Source organism: Cynocephalus volans, chromosome 14 (genome assembly GCF_027409185.1).
Source record: "Cynocephalus volans isolate mCynVol1 chromosome 14, mCynVol1.pri, whole genome shotgun sequence".
NCBI lineage: Eukaryota > Metazoa > Chordata > Mammalia > Dermoptera > Cynocephalidae > Cynocephalus > Cynocephalus volans.
In genome coordinates, this window is record NC_084473.1 from 66,035,837 (window position 1) to 66,055,344 (window position 19,508).

General features: G+C 35.5%; 1 protein-coding gene across 2 annotated transcripts in view; it reads right to left on the minus strand.

The window, feature by feature from the left end:
• The window catches only part of GFPT1 (glutamine--fructose-6-phosphate transaminase 1), a 53,445-nt gene that overhangs the window by 33,569 nt on the left and 368 nt on the right, over positions 1–19,508 (minus strand). For both annotated transcript variants that reach the window (XM_063077998.1, XM_063077997.1), the window contains exons 2-4: positions 8,887–8,994; positions 6,099–6,206; positions 1,094–1,219 (exon numbers count right to left, since the gene is read on the minus strand). In XM_063077998.1, coding sequence (XP_062934068.1) covers positions 1,094–1,219; positions 6,099–6,206; positions 8,887–8,994 — 342 coding nt within the window. The remainder of the gene's footprint in view (positions 1–1,093; positions 1,220–6,098; positions 6,207–8,886; positions 8,995–19,508) is intronic.

Below are 19,508 nucleotides of genomic sequence, written 5' to 3' on the forward strand. Positions count from 1 at the left end.
AAATCATTTCCACTAAAAGGAACTAGAGCTCCTTGGAGATAATGGCTGATTCTACGTCTGGGGCAGGATTACATGAACCTGAACATCATGGACTATCAGAACGTTGAAGACTATTGAGCCTATTGGGGTCATGTCAAAAGGGCTCAGGAACTAACTTGAATAAACTTCACATGGCCAAAGATGGGAAATTTGTGCATCAATATAGATAATTATTTCAGTATCTTAAAACAAACCAAACATTTGTAACAGTCAGCTGCAAACAAAAACCAAAAAGCCTCATCTTAGGAAAACATTAAAACAACTTCATTTTTTTAAAATGGTCAATAAAGGGAAATAATCAAACATTTACCCTGCCTTTCCTATATAATCTGTACCTCAGGGTAACCAAGCAATTAATAAGAAATTTCTCTTTATAAAAGTATCTGAGACAACAAATGAAGAAGAAATGATAATAATGGACATTCACCATTTTACAACCCCCAAAGAAATAATTAATCTTGGCAACAATTATCAATGGCTGCTAACAACACAAAAAGAAAAACATGCATACATTATATACCTTTAGATGCAAATAAACATCACACCAATTTATAAGAAATAGGAACAGAGAAACATGTTAAATGACATCACAGGGACAATGCAGTTAGCAAGATATAGACTGTAGGAAACTCTACAGGACAAACAACACAGTAAACTGAAAGGAAAAAGGAAAGAAAAAGCAACAACCTATAGATTAAAAGACTAAAGAGACATCAATCTAAATCCTTACCTTTTAGATACACACTTAAATATTTACAAATTAAATGCTATGATATCTAGGTATCTGTGATATATCCTTCTGTATGATATCTATCGGTTTCCAAAAGAATATGGAAAGGAGGGGTATAGGGGTATACAAACTTAACTGACCATGTACTGATAAATGTTAAAGCTGGGAAATGGGTAATCAGGTTCTGTACACTCTTTACTTCACAATGTTTGAAATTTTCCAGATGAAACAAAAATTAAAATAACAAAAAATGTAAGAGCCTTCATTCTTCTCCCATTATCAGCCCTCTGCAATTATTCCAAAGCATGTGGAATCTGTCCATACCATTATTTTTATCAGAACGCTGGGGGTGGCTATTGACAGGATTGGGTTCTCCATGTGTTGCCCAACGGGTATGAGCTATTCCAAGGTGTACATCAAATTCTATATCCAAATCCATATCCTGTTGTTCTGAAAGACATAAAATGAAAATTTTCGATATTAAATCACACTGTAGAGATAATATTAAATATAATATTACAGTGCTGCTCACCTGGAATATACAATTATTGAAAGTGAAGATCAGGCATATTCAGAATAGTAATTAAAAGACTTAAGAGTTAATGCAACTGAAATATTTAGGGCAAATAGTTTCAATAACAACCAAAAAACTGTATACAGAGAGTTAAAGGAAATGCAACAAAAATGTTAACAATTGGTAAAGCCAGGTGAAGTATGTACACGGGTAATTAATGTACTATTCTTTCAACTTTTCTGGAGGATTAAAAATTTTAAGACTCAAGAAAAGACAAAAAAAGTTAATTTAATTTTGAAAATCTATATTTAATCCTCACCTTGAAAATATCACTATTATTTTAATTAGGCATGTAAAAATAAATTCATTTTCTAAAGACCACATCACCTTATGACAACTTTTGTCCCCAGTAAATGTAAACATATCTCACAAGATAAAGTACAATTATAGAGTTCTTCCAAAATGAAAGAATAGGTACTTTGAGAACAAAGCAATGCTATGAAAATATGGAGCTACTGGGAAATCAGCATAGGCTGATGATGTTCCTTTATCTTGGAGTAGCTTATACTTAATTTATTTTCCCTATAAGATATCCCTTCTTGCTTCTTCCAGAAAAAAAAATGAACAGCTCTAGTTATTAACTAGTAATATCCTCCTTCTAATTTCTTAAACATAAAATTCATTTGACTAAGAAACTAGATAACAAAGCTACCAGAATTAGGTCTAAATTAACAGCAAACTGCTCAGAGGTCTGAATAGGAAAGTCCGTGCACTTTAGCACAGTCTTTGTGGTTTTTATACTAGCTATTCAGAATTCATTCTAAAACACAAATCTGATCAGGAAACAACAATTAAAATTCTTGAATAGACTTCCATTCCTTTAAAAAAGCACTTTGCAACTCTAGCTGCACATCTGAATCATCCTAAACCTGCTCACAGGAATTTAAGAAAAAAATCCTCAAATTCTAATATACAACCAGAGAACCATATTCTCTCAAGATAACGCCCCAATGGCATACAAGGCCCTTTACATCTGGCCCCCACCTACCTGTCCACACTCAACTCCACTCTTCAATTACTCTTCAGCACTTTCAACGCATCTTTTACAAATGACAACAGTTAAAATTTACTGAGAACTTACTTGGTGCTAGGTACACTAGAGACTTCTCACCACTCTATCCCTATTACTGTGACCCAAGCCACCATCATCTCTCACCTGGACAACTTCAAAAGAATCCTGACTGGTCTTTTTTTGTTTTTGTTTTTGTTTTAATTTTTCACTATGGTCAAATAATTGCCCAATTTATTTTATAATTCTGCCAAATTTCCTCCACTGATTATTTCAAAGAAGCAATTACTATTCCGAAAAAAAATAAAACCATGACCTTTATCCACCAATGCCTTCTCTTCAGCCCCTCCATGGACAGTGCACCGTTCCACTACAAATTCACTTTTCAAAGTTTAGAATGAGATCCATCCTGACGCTTTCTTCTGAACAGGCTAATTGACATCACTGCTCAATAGAGAATAATTCTGCTCTTAGGATTTCAAGAAACCAGTTTTCTTCGTGTGTGTGTGTGTATGTGTGTGTGTTTACAACTCTCATATTTATCAGCTGCAAAATAAATTTTAGTTAAAACCTCTTAATGTAATTTTTCAGCCCACCTCTAACTGGTATTTCTGTGTCCAGTCTTCCCTTGCTACAATCTAGTCTTTCCACACCAAACAGAGTGGTCATTTCAATACAGAAGTTAGATCATGTCACTCACCTGCAAAATCTTCCAATGGCTTCCCATGACACATTGTCCTTAAAATACTATATGACCTCACCCCAGCCACCTCTCTAGCCTCATCTCCTCCTACTCTCCCCCTTTCTCACTGTGCTCTAGCCCCATTAATTTCCAGCTATAAGCAGGCCAGGCCCACACAGGATCCTTGCACTTATTCCCTCTGCCTAGAATTCTCTCCTTCAGATAATCACATGGTCTATACTCAAATGTCACCTCTACCATACTTTTTCTTCATAGTACTAATCACTGCCTAATGTTATATATTTATTTGTTGTCTGACCCTCTCATTAGACAGCAAGATCCATCAGGGCAAGGAGTTCGTCTATCTTGTTCTCTGTTGTATCCATAGAGCCTAGAAAAATGGCTAATATACTAGGGGTCTTCAAAAAATTCATGGGAAGATTCATATTATCTTTCAATTCCATTTTTCCACAAACTTTCTGAAGTATCCATGTATAATAGGTACTTGGTAAATACTCATTTTATTATTGAATCCTCACAATACTCTGCAGGATGGGTACTATTGTTCTCATTTTACAGATGAAGAAACTGAGGCTCAAAAAGGTCACAGAACATTCCCAAGTTCAAATCTAATAGAAAGTAGAGACAGAATTTGAACCAAAATCTGGTTGACTCCAAAGTCCGAGATTAAAACCACAATGACATACTCTGCTATACTATTACAACATCTATGACACACTGTCAACCTAGCTTCCACCAGAATTTGAATTCTACAAAAGGTGCAGTCTTCCTTATTACTTTTGAATACAAAGCACTAAAAGGTATATAGGGCAGATAAATTTTTGTTCGATTGCTCAATCCATCAGTGAATAAAATCATGTATGTATTCTTTCCTGGCTTAACTGTGTTCTGAATAATTAAGGAATAATAAAGGTGACCTGATAAATGACCTCCAGAATAATAAAGGGTTACTGTTTACCATTAATTAACAGGATGATAATTTCACTTACTTCATGGGATATAATGAGAAATAAATGAGCTAATAATACATGTAAAGCACTTAAAAGAGTGTCTGGGACACAAAAAGCAATCAATAAATGTTAGCTATTATTATCAAAATCAGAAGCTAAAAATCCAATGGCCTTTTCTCAGATGTCTTCCTTCCCTTTTTGTCTCAATAAGTCAAGCACACTTAAACTTGCTAGGAATAATAAAATATACATCACAAACATCCAAATACCCACACCCAGAGTGAATGAATTTAACATCTAGCCATTAGTGCTTTAGATCTTTTTAAAGATCTAAAATGTAAAAAATGCAATTGATGCCTCCTTTATATCTTGCCCTAATCCCTTTCACTTCCTCCCAGAGGATTCTCAAGTTGATGTAGAGCCTTCCCACTTACACCTTTAAACTTTTTTATGCTTATGTGACCATAGATGATAGTATTGTTTTATGTTTTTTAAATGGTCTTATACTTTATATACCGGGAATTATCCATGCCTCCAAAAACAGAACCAGATTCAATTCAACACACTCCTTTCAAAAGCTACATATAAGTCATTCACTATCATATACAACTTAGTTTCCCATTCCCTTATTTGTAGACATTTAGGCTGTCTCTAAATTTTGCTACAATGAATCTTGTTGTCATATCTCCTTGTCCACAGTGTTTCCTTCAAGAATATGCACAAGAGTGGAAGCGCTTGGTCTCAAGAGTATAGGCATATCCCATTTAGACACTGCCAGATTGCTCTTTGAAGTGATTTACCAGTTACAAACTCCCTAGCAAGTTCCCGTTTCTCCACTACTTCCTGACTTTATTGCAGGAAGAGGTATGTCTCAATACGCTAACATTTGAAGATGGTGATTCTAATTACAATCTGCCTTTCTAGCCTCCAACACTCATCTACCAATAATGTAGACAAAAAGGACTACTAACATCCCACCAACAAACCTGCTTTCCTTATTCTTATCTTTAGCCATGCTATTCTACTCAGAAGGTTCTCCCTTCTCATCTTCATTGCCCAAATATAATTGGCAGTCATTCCCTGTGTTTCCCCAGTTTTGCCAACTTGTGGAAACTCTCTCTCCCCTGAACCTCACAAAGATTGTTTGTTCTCTCCTATAGAACCTATTATAATCAGCCTGGGTATACAGGATGTAGAATACATGGTAGACAGATAATTTATGCTATACCATTTGAAGTGTAGTTATTTGGGTGCCTGCTTTACCCCTAGCTAATCTTACCCACAATACATGCAAAACAAGTATTGACTTAATTTGTTAAATAAGTACTACAAAGCTAAATGTTTGGCTATGTGAAAAAAAAGTTAAATAAACCCAACATTTTCCTCTTCCACCTGTACTCCTATACAATGATTACAATGGCATCCACTTGATTAGGTACATAAAACACCTACTGTTTTCTGGTTTCTGTGGAAGATTTTTAAAATATTCTATCAATCAATCTACTTCAAAGTTTGTTTTATTTTCAAGTTTCTTGTGAAAAAATAAAATGTACAAGCATAATGTTATGAACTAAACATTGAAAAGTATATCCTCTTTAATTGTGCATACATCTTTGGGCAACAACTTATGCCAGAAAAGTAAGAAAATAGGGAAAAAAGTAATACTTAACTGATTATATCAGACCTACTAAAAGGTACAACATCCGGATTGAAGACACATCCACACTAGGCATTTGATCCAAAGTGAAGGCAACCACCAAGTAAAGACACGTGAATAAGGACACCACTAAAAATAACTTTGTCCTATGAAAGGCTCTTTCTCAGGAATAGTGGTTCTGGAGCTACTCATTTTAAGATACTAAACTTGCTCTGAACAAAGTGTACATAACTGATTTCCTTCCCTAGTTGCTATGATAATTTTTGAAGATTAAGCCCATTTTAAAACTAGTCCAGACAGTAACAAAACTACTTTTCTTCCCTCCCTTCAATTTTAACAATCATTACCATTAAAATGGGACCCAAAATATGGGGTGGGTGAGGGAGGGGAGAAGGAATAGAGGGGAAGGGGACAAAAATCAAACTAAGTACATTACTGTGAACTTCTTCATCCAGTGCCTTGACTTTTCCTTTCTTCTTAATGAGCTGAATTTTGCAGGCATTGGCTTCCCAATCTTTGTCATTGCCTCCATCAACTCCCACACCTAAATCATCAAGAGGTAGAAAAACAAGATTCAGAAACTAACTATTGCTAGATTATCAATGTGAGGTGATAATTTAATTTAAAAAAATTATATTTTCATCTAATTAATTCATTTACTTATCAATTCAACATCCATTGAAAACCTATTATGTATCAAGAACCATGATAGCTGCTAGAGACAAAAATGAAAATAACTCAGTTCTTGTCCTCAAATTTCTAATAGTCTACAGAAAAGACAGATAAGAAAAAAGTAATTACAACACAGTGTGATTATAAGTTATAATAAAAGTACTACAGGTTGCAACTGGAGTACAATGGAAAAACACAGAAGATGGACACCCACCTCAGAAGGTGGATAAGAAGGGAACACGTCCCTTGAGATTCTACCTTAAGTTCCAAAGGAATTTGAAAAAGTTACCCTGAATGTACTGGGAAAACACTGAGTCATCTGAAGCACAGAAACAAAATGGCAAAAACGTCTAGCAAACTCTGAAAACAGTGTAGAAGATGGACTGGAAGTGGGAGAGGAGAAAGAAACCAGTTGTCAGAAGCTACAGCTACATCCCTGTGCCAGCCAGCCTCAAACAAAACAAAAAACAAAGAACACAAAGAAGTCATAGCTACAGCAAAGAAAAATGAAGAGGGCCTGAACTCAACAGTGGTAATGAAGACAGAGATAAATGATACTGAGAAGCAGAACTGACCAGATGTGAAGTGAGAAAGTGGGAAAAGTTTGGGATACCTCTTAAGCAAAAAAAACTTGTTGAATGATTATTGATGAAAAGGACATAGAAAAGAGTGGGGAGTAGAGTGAGGACTGCAATATATTCAGTTCAATTCTGAACGTGCACAGTTTATAACATTGTGGTCTATCCAGAAAGAAATTTCTAGGAGGCAGTTGGAAATACAGGTCTGCAGCTGGGGAAATACATCTGGATTAGAAATATATCTGGATTGTAAATTATCCACATACAGGAGGTTTGTGAATGCAGAACTCACCCATGAGGACACAAAGTAAGAAAAGTGGGCCTAGGAAAGAATCTTGAAGAACATTAACATGTAAGCAACAGATAGAAGAAAAGGAGTCTCCAAAGCAGACAAAAGAAATAATCAGCATTTTAGGAAGAGAATGAGAAGATGTATTATCAGAGAAGGTAAGGAAGGACAGAATTTTAAGAACAAAGGAGTTGAGGAACTGACTTTCCCTTACTGAGGAAATTTAAGGAAGATAAATGCCTATTCCATGTGGCAATGTTAAGGGCACCGAAAAGAGTTATCATGGAAGGTCTGAGACTGCTATCCTTAGAAAGGTGTGTTTTTAAGGTTGGCCCTTGGCTGGCGTCTGAGAACTTGGATTTCAGAAGGATTCCCACCACCCTAATTGATAAGAGTGGCTCACTGTGCCTAAACTGTTTGTGCAAACAACATGGTTTATGCTGAACATTTGCTTTCCTGCTAGGAATCTAGAATTTTTAGAATGTTCTAGGCAAAGGGTGCCTATGTGACCAGCCCCCAATCAAAATCTTGGGCACTGAGGCACTAATGAGCATCCCCAGTAGATAACAATTCACATGTGTTACAACTCTCTAGAGGAATTAAGCACATCCTGTGTGACTCCACTGGGAGAGGACTCTTGGAAACTTTTGCCTGGATTCCTCAAGACTTCACCCCATGCACCTTCCCCCTTTGCTGATTTTGCTTTGTATTCTTTTGCTGTAATAAATCATAGCCGTGAGTACAACTATGTGCTGAATCCCATGAATCCTCCTAGGAAGATCACTGAATCTGAAGGTAGTCTTGAGTACCTCCATCATAGTTAAAGGAAGGAGTAAGAGTAGCACGTAAGTTGCCAGAGAGTTATTTTTACTTGTTTTGTCATTTATTTAAGAAAGAAGAAATCTTAGTCAAGTTTAAATGCCAAAAGCATGGAATCCAGGGAGAAAAAGAAATTAAAGGAATAAAAAAGAGATAAAAGGCCTTCAAAAACTTGTTCTACCATAAAATTTGTTCTACTATAAAAATGCCCCATATGATTTATGTTTTTACAGTAACATTCTTTTTTTTTTAAAAGAATCAACTGTAGCAGGTTTAATAATGAATTATAACATGTTACAAAGTAGCATGCATTGTATAGAGTTATAAAAAGTAAACCAATAATAAAGTTTTAACAAATATTTTAAAAAGTCAAAAAATATATAAAAATATATCCAAACACTTAATGCAGACACTGAAATGAACTGAAAATAAATTAGAAATGAACAAAAACTTCAAATAACCCTCTGAAATGTCCAGACACTTTTTGTATTACTCCTTTAATGTTTTATTACTTAATTTTTTATAATATCAAAATCAACACATGAACATTATAAAAAATAAGACTATTAAAATTATAGTTAAAATATTCACTTTACCCAAATATAGTAATATTCTTAATAAAAGATCTCCATAAGAAGCAATACTCCACATAAATGGTAATACTACTAAAATTACACGAATAAACCCTTTAAACATGATAAAAGACAAAAGTTCTTCAGATTTAGATTTATTGAAAACAATAAAACAGACATTACTAAAAAGTCCAGTGTCCTAAAAATAATAATAATAATACTGAGATTCAAGAATAATACAAAACCAAAAATATTTTTTAAAAAAAACAAAAACAAGAGAGAGAGAAGAAATACCAGCAGAATCATATCCTCTGTACTCCAGTCTCTGAAGGCCTTTGATAAGGGTCTCCAAGATTTCTCGTCTTGTGCGAGGAACATGGTAGTTTAAGTAAGCAAATATGCCTGCAAATAAACAAATATTTAATGGAAAATTCTGATTAAAGAATCAAAATTGACATAATTATGTCTAGGATGTGCAAAAATGTCAAGCTAGAGTCCAACTTTAAAAAAGAAGAAATCTCATTTCAAATCGTTCAAATTATTTTAAGACAGTGCAACTTTTTCAAAGGTGAATTTCTAGGGCTGGCCTGTGGCTCACTCGAGAAAGTGCGGTGCTGATAGCACCAAGGCCATGGGTTCGGATCCTATATAGGGATGGCTGGTTGGTTCAATGGCTGAGCGTGGTGCTAACAGCACCAAGCCAAGGGTTGAGATGCCCTTACCGGTCATCTTTTTAAAAAAAAAAAGAAAAAAGGTGAATTTCTCATAAGCATAGAAGGCTTTAAGTATGTCAAAATAAATGTTTAGTTTTGGGGGTTTTTTTTTCCAAAGAAGCTTATAAGGCTGGCCATTTACCTCCCTTGACTGCCATTTTGCCAAGTGAGATTTAATTTTTAAAAATTAACCAATCAACAAATTTGTGGTTTATATCCTATACATTGAGCATTATGTTTAAAGTAAAACATTTTCTGCAATAAGTATTTTAAGCAACACATGGGGCCTACAAAACAATACAGATGGAATAATTTTGCATTTCCAATGACCATGCTATCAATAACATTTAGGAATAAATATGTGATGAATATTCACAACTTAAATCTTTTAAATTTTTTTTTTTTTTTTTTTTTTTTTTTTTTGGTGACCGGCACTCAGCCAGTGAGTGCACTGGTCATTCTTATATAGGATCCGAACCCGCGGCGGGAGCGTCGCCGCGCTCCCAGCGCAGCACTCTACCGAGTGCGCCACGGGCTCGGCCCACAACTTAAATCTTTTAATAACAGAAAAGAATTGACCAAATATATCTAACCATCTTAAAGATAATCACTTGAATCACTTGTTCACCATACTAGCAAAAGACAAATATCAATACATGTTAATAACTCCTGAAAATTCATGGAAAAAGAACCATCATTTGGAAAAATAAATCTAGAAATAAAAGGACAAGTACATTGTGAACTGAATCAGAAAAGCAGAGAGGTAACAACACAGGTAAAGGAAATCCACATTTTAGGAATGGCAGCATGGAAATCATCTGAGGTCTTCCTTGATTATGCTTAGGCCAGAGTGAATACAGCCTAAATGTATAAACTGAAGATCAAAATATATGAAAATATAAGTACAAACTGCTTATTTATAAAATAAAAAACTTCCCTTTTTCTTAATTACATTTCACTATAATTCCACAATTCATAAGGGGTTTAAATTAATTCTGTGGGATAGAAGTCCAGAATGACTTAGTCTTCATTTCCATCTGAAAAGAGATCTTTATTTCTGTGAAGAGTGTGGTCCTACTGAAACATTTTAACATACAAAAATAACGCATTATTAATACCCAACAGAAAAGCCATCGTAAGGTGTATGCTGATGACCATGCTGAGTACAGTGCAACTTTCTCGAACTATCCTACCCTAAAGGAAATCTGCACTTTAAAACTAAAATCCAAGGCAACCTAAAACAACTGTTTGAACTTTCCCCAAAAAGGTAGTACAGGGCCAAAAACTTATAAAAATCCTGCATTTTGTTCAGGTTAAAATCAAAGAAACCAAAAAAAAAAACAAAAACCCCTTACATTTGTAACGATTTTTAAAGTTTTTATGTGTTGGTACAATCACCTCACTTTTGCACTACCACAACACTGTAAAGGGAGGGTAGAACATCTATTTCATAGATGCAAAAATATAAACTGAATTAGGTGATATCTCAGAGATGGCTACAAATAGCATTCCCAACCTCAAAGCACAGCAATTAAGACAAGAATACACCACCACACTGGTTAATGTTTTTAAGGTAAGAGTAGTAACAACACAGCAGTGTGCACTTTCCAAACTTTCAAAGGCTCTGCATGATATAACCTCTAGGAGACAAGAGAAGAGCCCCAAGACCAATTGTCCACCCATTTGATCCAGAAGCATGAGGTCTGGGGTTTTTGCCGCTATTGCTGTTCCTTCACAAAGTACCTGTAATATCAATAAACTAAACCAATAACCCTATTGTAAATTATACTTTTATGTGTGTTCCCCTCCTATGGGTCACTGATCTTTGGGATAGATTAAATACACACAGATAATTATCAGTTAAGCCTCAAATAAGTACTCGTGTTTTAACTAGATAATTAAAAGGCAACACATGGAATATACTTATTTTCCAAAATAATACTTTAAAATAAATGTGCTAACAAACAAACAAATATTGATTCTCAACTAGTCTACTCCATGGCCACCACTGACTAGCATCAGCTAGTCTACTAAAGAGAATACAATGTAGCTCATTTGAAGGCCATTCACTAATAAAACACAAGGCTGTCAGGGACTCCGCTTGCAGTCTGAGGAGCTCTGGAAAACCTGAAGAGGAAGTCCAGAGCTGCCAAATCCCAATAATGCAGCACACCCAGAAAAAATCACCACTAAACCAACTCTTTTCTAAGAAATGTGTAAGTCCGACAGTTAAGTAATACACTTGGAGAATTAAAAATTAAATATGATGGGCCGAGCCCGTGGCGCACTCGGGAGAGTGCGGCGCTGGGAGCGCGGCGACGCTCCCGCCGCGGGTTCAGATCCTATATAGGAATGGCTGGTGCACTCACTGGCTGAGTACCAGTCACAAAAAAGAAAAAAAAAAAAAAATTAAATATGATAATCTAATACCAATTTTAAATAAACAATTTAAATGCTAATGATTAAAAACCAAACTGTTTTTAAGGCAAGTTACAGACTTAATACTTGTTTTAAAAAGAAGATTTGGAGTGATGCAATATTAAATTCACTGTTTTAGATACATGTAACTCAACAACAGCACTGGACTTTGATATTACTTCTAACTTCAATCTCCTTCCTTTACAATGGCTAATTGTGTGAATCGAGATCCTGAGTACGTTTTCAAAGAAAGAAAAGAGAACTTCTAAATCAATACTTACCCCCTAGACAAACTTATAAAATTGTAACCATTTGATAAGCTAATAAAATTCACACTAAACGTTTGTTAACTTATTAAAAAGCACTCTTGTGTTGAAGAAATCCATGAATTCCTTCAACTCATGTGTGTCCCCAAAGCTTTTCACTGTACTACCATTTCAGCTTCCCCTTCTGTGAAATGAATGGCTTTAACTGAGAGATGGTAAAATAGATTTCACAGCAAGTGCCAGGAAGTTATTGATTGGTAGTAACTGTAGAAAACACCACTGAAAAGGATTCAATGGCCCCATTTCCTAAGCAGAAGGAAAGCCATGATTGATTGGCAACACCTATTATATGGGGAGTAACAACACAATGGTCAAATATTTCCTACCTCTGACATTTTGAGGACATCGACAGTGCCCTCCAGCTTGATGGTCTATGATTTCTGAGGATTCTTCCCTGATTCCTCCTGATGGATCTGACACTTTTTAATACATCTACAAACTGCAATTTTCTTCTGGGCTTCATTTCTTTGTTACAACATCTACATGATTTTGTTCTGAGTACAATGTATCTACCAAATTAAAACTGGAAACCTAGTGAAAGGCCTTATTATTTTCAGAGTGTATGGTTAAGAATTAATAAAAGCAAAGTAACATAAAATATTAAGGACATTTTTCTACAAAACCATAATATTATTATCACACCAAAGAAGATAACAATGCTCTCATCACCTAATACAATGTTCATATATTCAAATTTTCCCTATCATCAAAAAAAGTCTTTTATAGCTGGCTTGTTCATGCTAGGATTTCACAAAGGATCATACCTCACATGTCTTTAAAGTCTATTTGAATCCAGAATGGTCTCCCCCACTGCCCCATTTTCCCCAAGACGAGCCCAGGCCAATTTTCTTGTTGAACATCTCACCTTCTGGCTATGTATAATTGTTTCCACACAGTGTAATCTAACCAGATCTTCTGTCCCTTGTATTTCTTGTAAACTACAAGACAGACCTAAAGGTATGATTGGTTAAAAATCTGGGGCAAGAATTGTTTATAAGGGTGTCATATATTGTCTGGTGGTCCCCTATTAGTGATGCTAAGCTTCATCTCTGGCTTAAAGTAAATACAATCAGATCACTGAACCTATGATATTCTGAAAGCAACTTCAGACTACTTTCTAGAGCTTTAGAGACTGACAGCATTGATTTTAAGACGTATATTTTTTCTTTGTGTTCCATATAATAAAGGTGCATCTTCCAATCAGTGACATCTTAGATTCAATGAAATATATATCAAGTTCTAATTTGAAACCCGCCTGAACACTATTATAATAATCATCACTGTCATTTTTTTAGTTCACTATTAGAACAAAGAAAATTAGAAAAGGAGGAAGAGAGAAAACAGAAGTAGGAGCAACATTTTTCCTTATATAACTGGGAAGGAACTGAAAGGGAAAAAAGAATGAAAAATGCCAAGACACACGTAGAGAAATTTTCTAAGATCAAAGTAATAGAGCTGGGAGAAGGAAGAAAGGGGATTAGCCTAATTAGTACCTGGTTAGGAAAATGGGGGCTAAGAAGTTGAACCTGTTGGTTTTACAGACCTGTGCTTCGGCAGGCCTGTCGGCCCAAAACAGTCCACTTGCTGGGATTAGTGGGTTGTCTGTAATCTGGAGTGGCCAGAAAAGCAAATAATCAGGCATGCAGGACATGTTCACAAGGAGGCATTTGTAACTCAGAATTGTACCTATTACAGCAGAAATCACTAGTTTGACCCCTTATTTTCAGGTCTTCGGCTTGTCTTACCAAACTTCCCAATAAACAATTCTGCTTAAGGTAACTACAAAAGCGTAAAATCAACACTCCACTACTCTTTGGGAATTGCTCCAATACCACACACAGTAGTTGTATGAGCATAGGAAATTTTCTACCCTCAAATCAGCATGCACTTCCAGTGTGTACGTTTTCTTATTAACGGAATAAACAGGTTGAGTATCCCTTATCTGAAATGCTTGGGACCAGAAGTGTTTCGGATTTCGGATTTTTTCATATTTTGGAATATTTGCAGTATATTTAATGGTTGGCATCCCTAATCCAAAAATCCCAATTCTGAAATGATCCAGTGAGCATTTCCTTTGAGTGTCATGCTGGCATTAAAACAGTTTCAGATTTTGGACTGGCCGGCTAGCTCAGTCAGTTAGACTCAAGGTCAAAGGTTTGGATCCCCACACCAACTAGCTACCAAAAAAAAAAAGTTTAGATTTTGGAGCATTTCAGGATTCAGATTTTCAGATTAGGGATGTTCAACCTGCACTTGGAATAAAATATCTCCCTAACTGAAACAGGCATCATTCTCAGAAAACAGCAACTTAAATCCAATGACATAAAAGCATTTATGAGGACCTTGCTTAACAAAATTTCAGATGAACTGGGACCACAGTCTTGACATACCTGATTGAAAGCAATCTAGCTACAAGTAAAGACTGTTAAGCTTACTGAAATGAAAATGGAATATAACTTAACTCAACAGGCAAATTATTAAAATTCCTATGCCTGATTGAATTTCTGTCCTTATGAATAAGTAATCTTACTTTTACATTTTTTTCACTTGACAACTTCAAGTTATTGAAGTTATATTTTATAATTTTATTCAAAATATTGTGGAACCCTACACATTTTAAAATTTCAGTGATAAGTGTTCAAACTTATTCTCTAAATTTAATGCCTTCTGAATCAAAATCCATCTACAATGCCACTTAAACTTTAAATTTATTTTCCATAGAATGGAAGTTACAAATTAATTCATCATCATTGTTAAAGATTCAAACTACACAGATGCCATAGAATGAATTGTGAAAATCTCCCCTTTCTATCTCCACACAGGTTCCAATTCCTTCTTCAGGTAACACCACTATTAACCCCATACACATCACCTCAGTCCTTCAGCTCTAAATTTTTCTACATCTATGAACCTGTGAATATGATTTTAGAGGGCTTTTTTATAACACATAAATGTGATACTATACATGCTATTCTGTACTTTTTTCTTTTACTTAATATGTTGGAGATCTTTCTAAGTCAGTACACACATCTACCCTTATCCCACTTAATGGCTGCATACTAGTCCATAATAGATTTACATATTTTACATAACCACTTTCCTACTGAGATTTCTGTAACTCACTGCAATTGCAAACAGTGCTGCAATTCAACTTATATAAGTACACATCAAGTAAAAGCTTATCATAAAAGTATTCGACACTAATTATGGAGTTACATTCTACATGTAAGATTTCTTAAAAACAAAGAAAACATAACATATTGTGCGTGTTTTTTAATTGCTTTACATCTTTTTCCTATTTACAAAATGCGTTCAAGTCCCCCCTACTTTATCCAACAGATAGTTAACAACCAAGTAACACAAGACCTCTCTTGCACATTTTTAACATTCTGCAGCTCAAAGTACTGCTTAAGCCCTGACATCTCTAATTATATGCTCCCTCACAGTCTACCTATGTCATCATCTTTCCCAAGATTAAAACATGCAATCCCTGCATACACACCTTCAACTATTCCATCTCTCCCATTTCTCTCTGACCATTTACATCACACCACAATTTTTCATCATCTTGCCAAGTCAGCCCGTCTGGGCCCACCATGCTGTTACTCCTTTGCTCTCTGTGGAACTATGAGAGCCATGCATAGCTCATCCATCTATTTCAGTCCACTTTCATATGGGCCCTCCCAGCTGCTGACTAATTCTGCTAATTCCTCACTTGCCTAACTTTCAAACTTCCCACAGATATTATTTTATAGTCTAGAATACACACTATTCTCAAATCCCCATTTCTCTCTTCCCAGCTTATTTCTGATTTTTGGTAGATTCTCGCTTTATAGAATTGAAGCCTTCATCTTCATTTCAACAGTATAATACCCTATATACCTCTCATCTTTCCTTATAAAGCTCAAAAAAGAGAGACATATTCCTCCCCTACTTATAACTCTTGATGAGTGATTCTCCAACTTTGTAAATACATAACATTTTGTTAACATCAAAATATTCTAATAATTCTACATAATAGTGGGTTGAATTTTTATTAGTCAATGATCTAGAACAATTTTTATTCTACTTACAGGCAATGCTTTGAGTATGAATCAAGCAACAGACACTCTGTAGTAACTTCATGGCTTAAAAGGTCAGGAACCAAAGCTCTAGAACTCAACTTTCAACACTCCCTGGGGACCTCAGTCCCATAATACTTGTGCCTCTTGCTGGTATTACTTGCCACCCTCCTCCTTAACACAATCTCATACATGCAACTTCTCTAATGATTTCTTTGTAAAAAACCCAATTAACTTCTCTCTGCAGTATTAAACATGAATAGCCTTTTTCTACTATTGCAGACTCTGTCCAAGGCAATATACTACTTTGGAACTCTTCTGCTACTTGTCACTGTTTTTTGACCTCTTTTCCTGGCACTTCTATTTCTTCCTTCAACACCCCTAGCAGTAGTTCTCAACTTATTTCTGCCTCCATTCACTGACAGATAACATATGCCATCAATAATTACCTCTTACAGTGTACTGATTCTCTACCAGCTAGCATTTTCCTCAATGTAAGAGTCCTGCCCCATCACCTGAATGTCCCTGGCCTAAAGAAGATACCCAGAGACCAGAGCTCTACAGTCTCTGAACTTGTACTCATTCCACTTGTAGTCTATGATATGGCAATGATCAATAACTGCATAACATCACCTACATCTGCTGCATGTGAATTCACTTTCTCTCCTTTGATCAGACAGCAATTCCCTGAAGGCAACTCTTGTTTTAGTCATCTCTCCAAAAGGCAGAGTGCCAAGAAGCCACCATTTCAAATATCTGCAAGTATCTTCTAACACTTTCTAGGTACCTGAAATAATACAGTTAAAAATTCTCAAACCACAGAAACAGAACAGTATTTCACGGGTACTAAAAAGAGATGAGGTAAAGAAAGGTTTCATAATCAAAGGTTTAAGAACTACTGGGTTAAACAAAGTTAACAGATTTATTTTTAGAATTTTCTAGAATCTTTCATCTTGCTAACTGTGAATTCACAATTCAAGAGCAGAATTTCCCAAACTTGTCTGTTACAAAACCCTTTCCCACCTTCTACTGCTCATTACCAGCACCTATTAACTTCACCCTTTCTGGGAAACATAATTGAGGAAATGCTTATTAAACAATTAATTTTTTCTCTCACAACTTCTTTATATCCACTGTGATTTCTAAGCATATGTTAATAGTACTGGGTTTATGACTAATCCTAGCAGCCAGTCTCAGCATCTCTCGATTACCTCCAAAGCCATTAGACAGTATAATTACAAAAAAACTTTTCAAGGATTCATTTCAGGATATGTTTAAATTGTAAATTCCCTTACTGCTTTTAAATAGGAACTTATTTACCAAAATTCCATTTATAAGAACATTTATAAGAACAGCAAAATCTGTTAAAAACTGCGGGTAGCTTAAGTGACCTGACAACCTCTCGGCAAAAGCAAAGGTAATACAAATAAAGAGGTCAAAGTGTATTCCAAAAAACCAAGAATGAGAGTAAGATAAAATAAATTTGGAAAATATTATATTCTTGGAAAATAACTATTCTTCTCTAGGGGATTCACAATGCTTATTATTAACACATTAAAGGTTCCAAGAAGTCCTCCAATTGAAAAAAAAAAGTACCACACTATTTAATCTCTATTTAATCTGTTGCTTCCCAAATTTATCTGACTACAGAATCTTTTCCTTCCTAATATTTATTAACGTTCCAACACAAGTTGGTAAATATCAACAGTTTTATCGTTATATGTGATTGAAAAAAGCATACCACAGCATCTTCAGTCTTCATTCTTCTGCTTCAACATCTTACAGTGTTGAAACAAAATAATCTTTTAGAAAAACCTGACTAAGCAGCAGGTAATCAGAAGTTAAGCTTCCAAATTTTCTCTTTTAATCTCATTTCCACTCAATTTCTCTGCCTAGAAATTTTACTTTATGACTAAGACGTGGGAGGAAAATAAAGACAAACTTTCACCTTCTTAACAGTTAACTTTCAGAATTTACATTACAGAGAAAATAAATTCTGGACACTATTCCTGGAATCATCCGAAACTCTAATCCGGTTTAAAAGCAAGACCTTAGTAGAAATGTCTCACATACTAGTTTTGTATTTATTCTTTACAACCTGTTTCCTCAGCAGTAAAACTCTGGAATAAAGATACTGGCAATGTGAAAACTCGCAACATTTAGTCTCCACCTAAAAGTCTCACCCTTATCTGACCTCTTCTAAACCAGATCTGATTTTTTTTTATTCTGTAATACTTCGACTCCCTTTTTTCCTGGAACGAGATGATGAAATGACCTGCAACCAGAATGTCTCGTACTTGACTAGGCACACACCTCACCCAGGAAGTTAATTACCAAATGAAGCACACTGTGGAATAACCAATCTGCAAATTCACTACTTCACAGCTCCAAACTAAATTATATGTTTTGCAAAACCATCCTGTTAACCAGACACAGCAAAAGTATAATTGACTTTCAAGACCGCTGTACTCTAATAATTTCAGTAAGCTATTTAGTGGTATTTGTCATGTGGAGTTTTTAAAATCTACTCTAAGTTTAAACCTAGTTCTCATTTTCAGAAGCTGAAATGAGCATAAACTTAAATACAAGAAAAATACGCTCAATGAGTACAATCCACCTCCTGCTCAGTTCCTTCCTGCAAAAGGCTGCAAAGAATGTTTCCCAGATAGCTTCAATTCTATGACAATGGTACTTGCCTTAAAAAGTATTCTTTTTTCCAAGGGTAAAGTCGGTTGTAAATTTCAATAAAAAAAGGTAAGAATACAATTTTTTTTAGAGTATATCAATCACATCAGATATGACTCTCACAGTCCCTTCACTAACACTTCTAGGTAATAAGACGACTAACTCTTAAAACATAAAAGGCCCTAGCTTTATTTTTTTTTTTAACTGTTCTAGGAAAGATATTTGTTAAACTTTTCATGGCTAGTATTTTAAATGGGTGCACATGCGAGTGATAAATGATGTATGTTGTTCTATCGTCATGGACATTTCCGGGCCTCAGAGGATGAGGTCTAAGCCCATTCACCGAACTACTGATGAATGATGGCTTATGTTGACACGGGGGGTAGCAGGAAGTAAGATTATGTGTGATACCATTGTCGTACCTCTAGCTAGAGTCTGTTCGGGTCTTCCCGAAAGAAAGCAACTAAGAATAAGTATTTTTTGAGAAGTAAATCCTACAAGAATCCAAGGTAAGTTCAACAGACTTCACCGATGCTCCACAGGTTGCCTCACTCACCTGGAGGACCCCTTTGAAGGCACCACCCTCTACCCCGCAGTTTCTTCAGCCCGCTCCTCCTTTTTCAATACAGGCATTTCTCTCCCCACTGATTCCTTCTCCGCGCAAAGTCGCCTCCTTCAACCTCCCCGACCCCCTCTAGAGCTCTCCCTCCTCC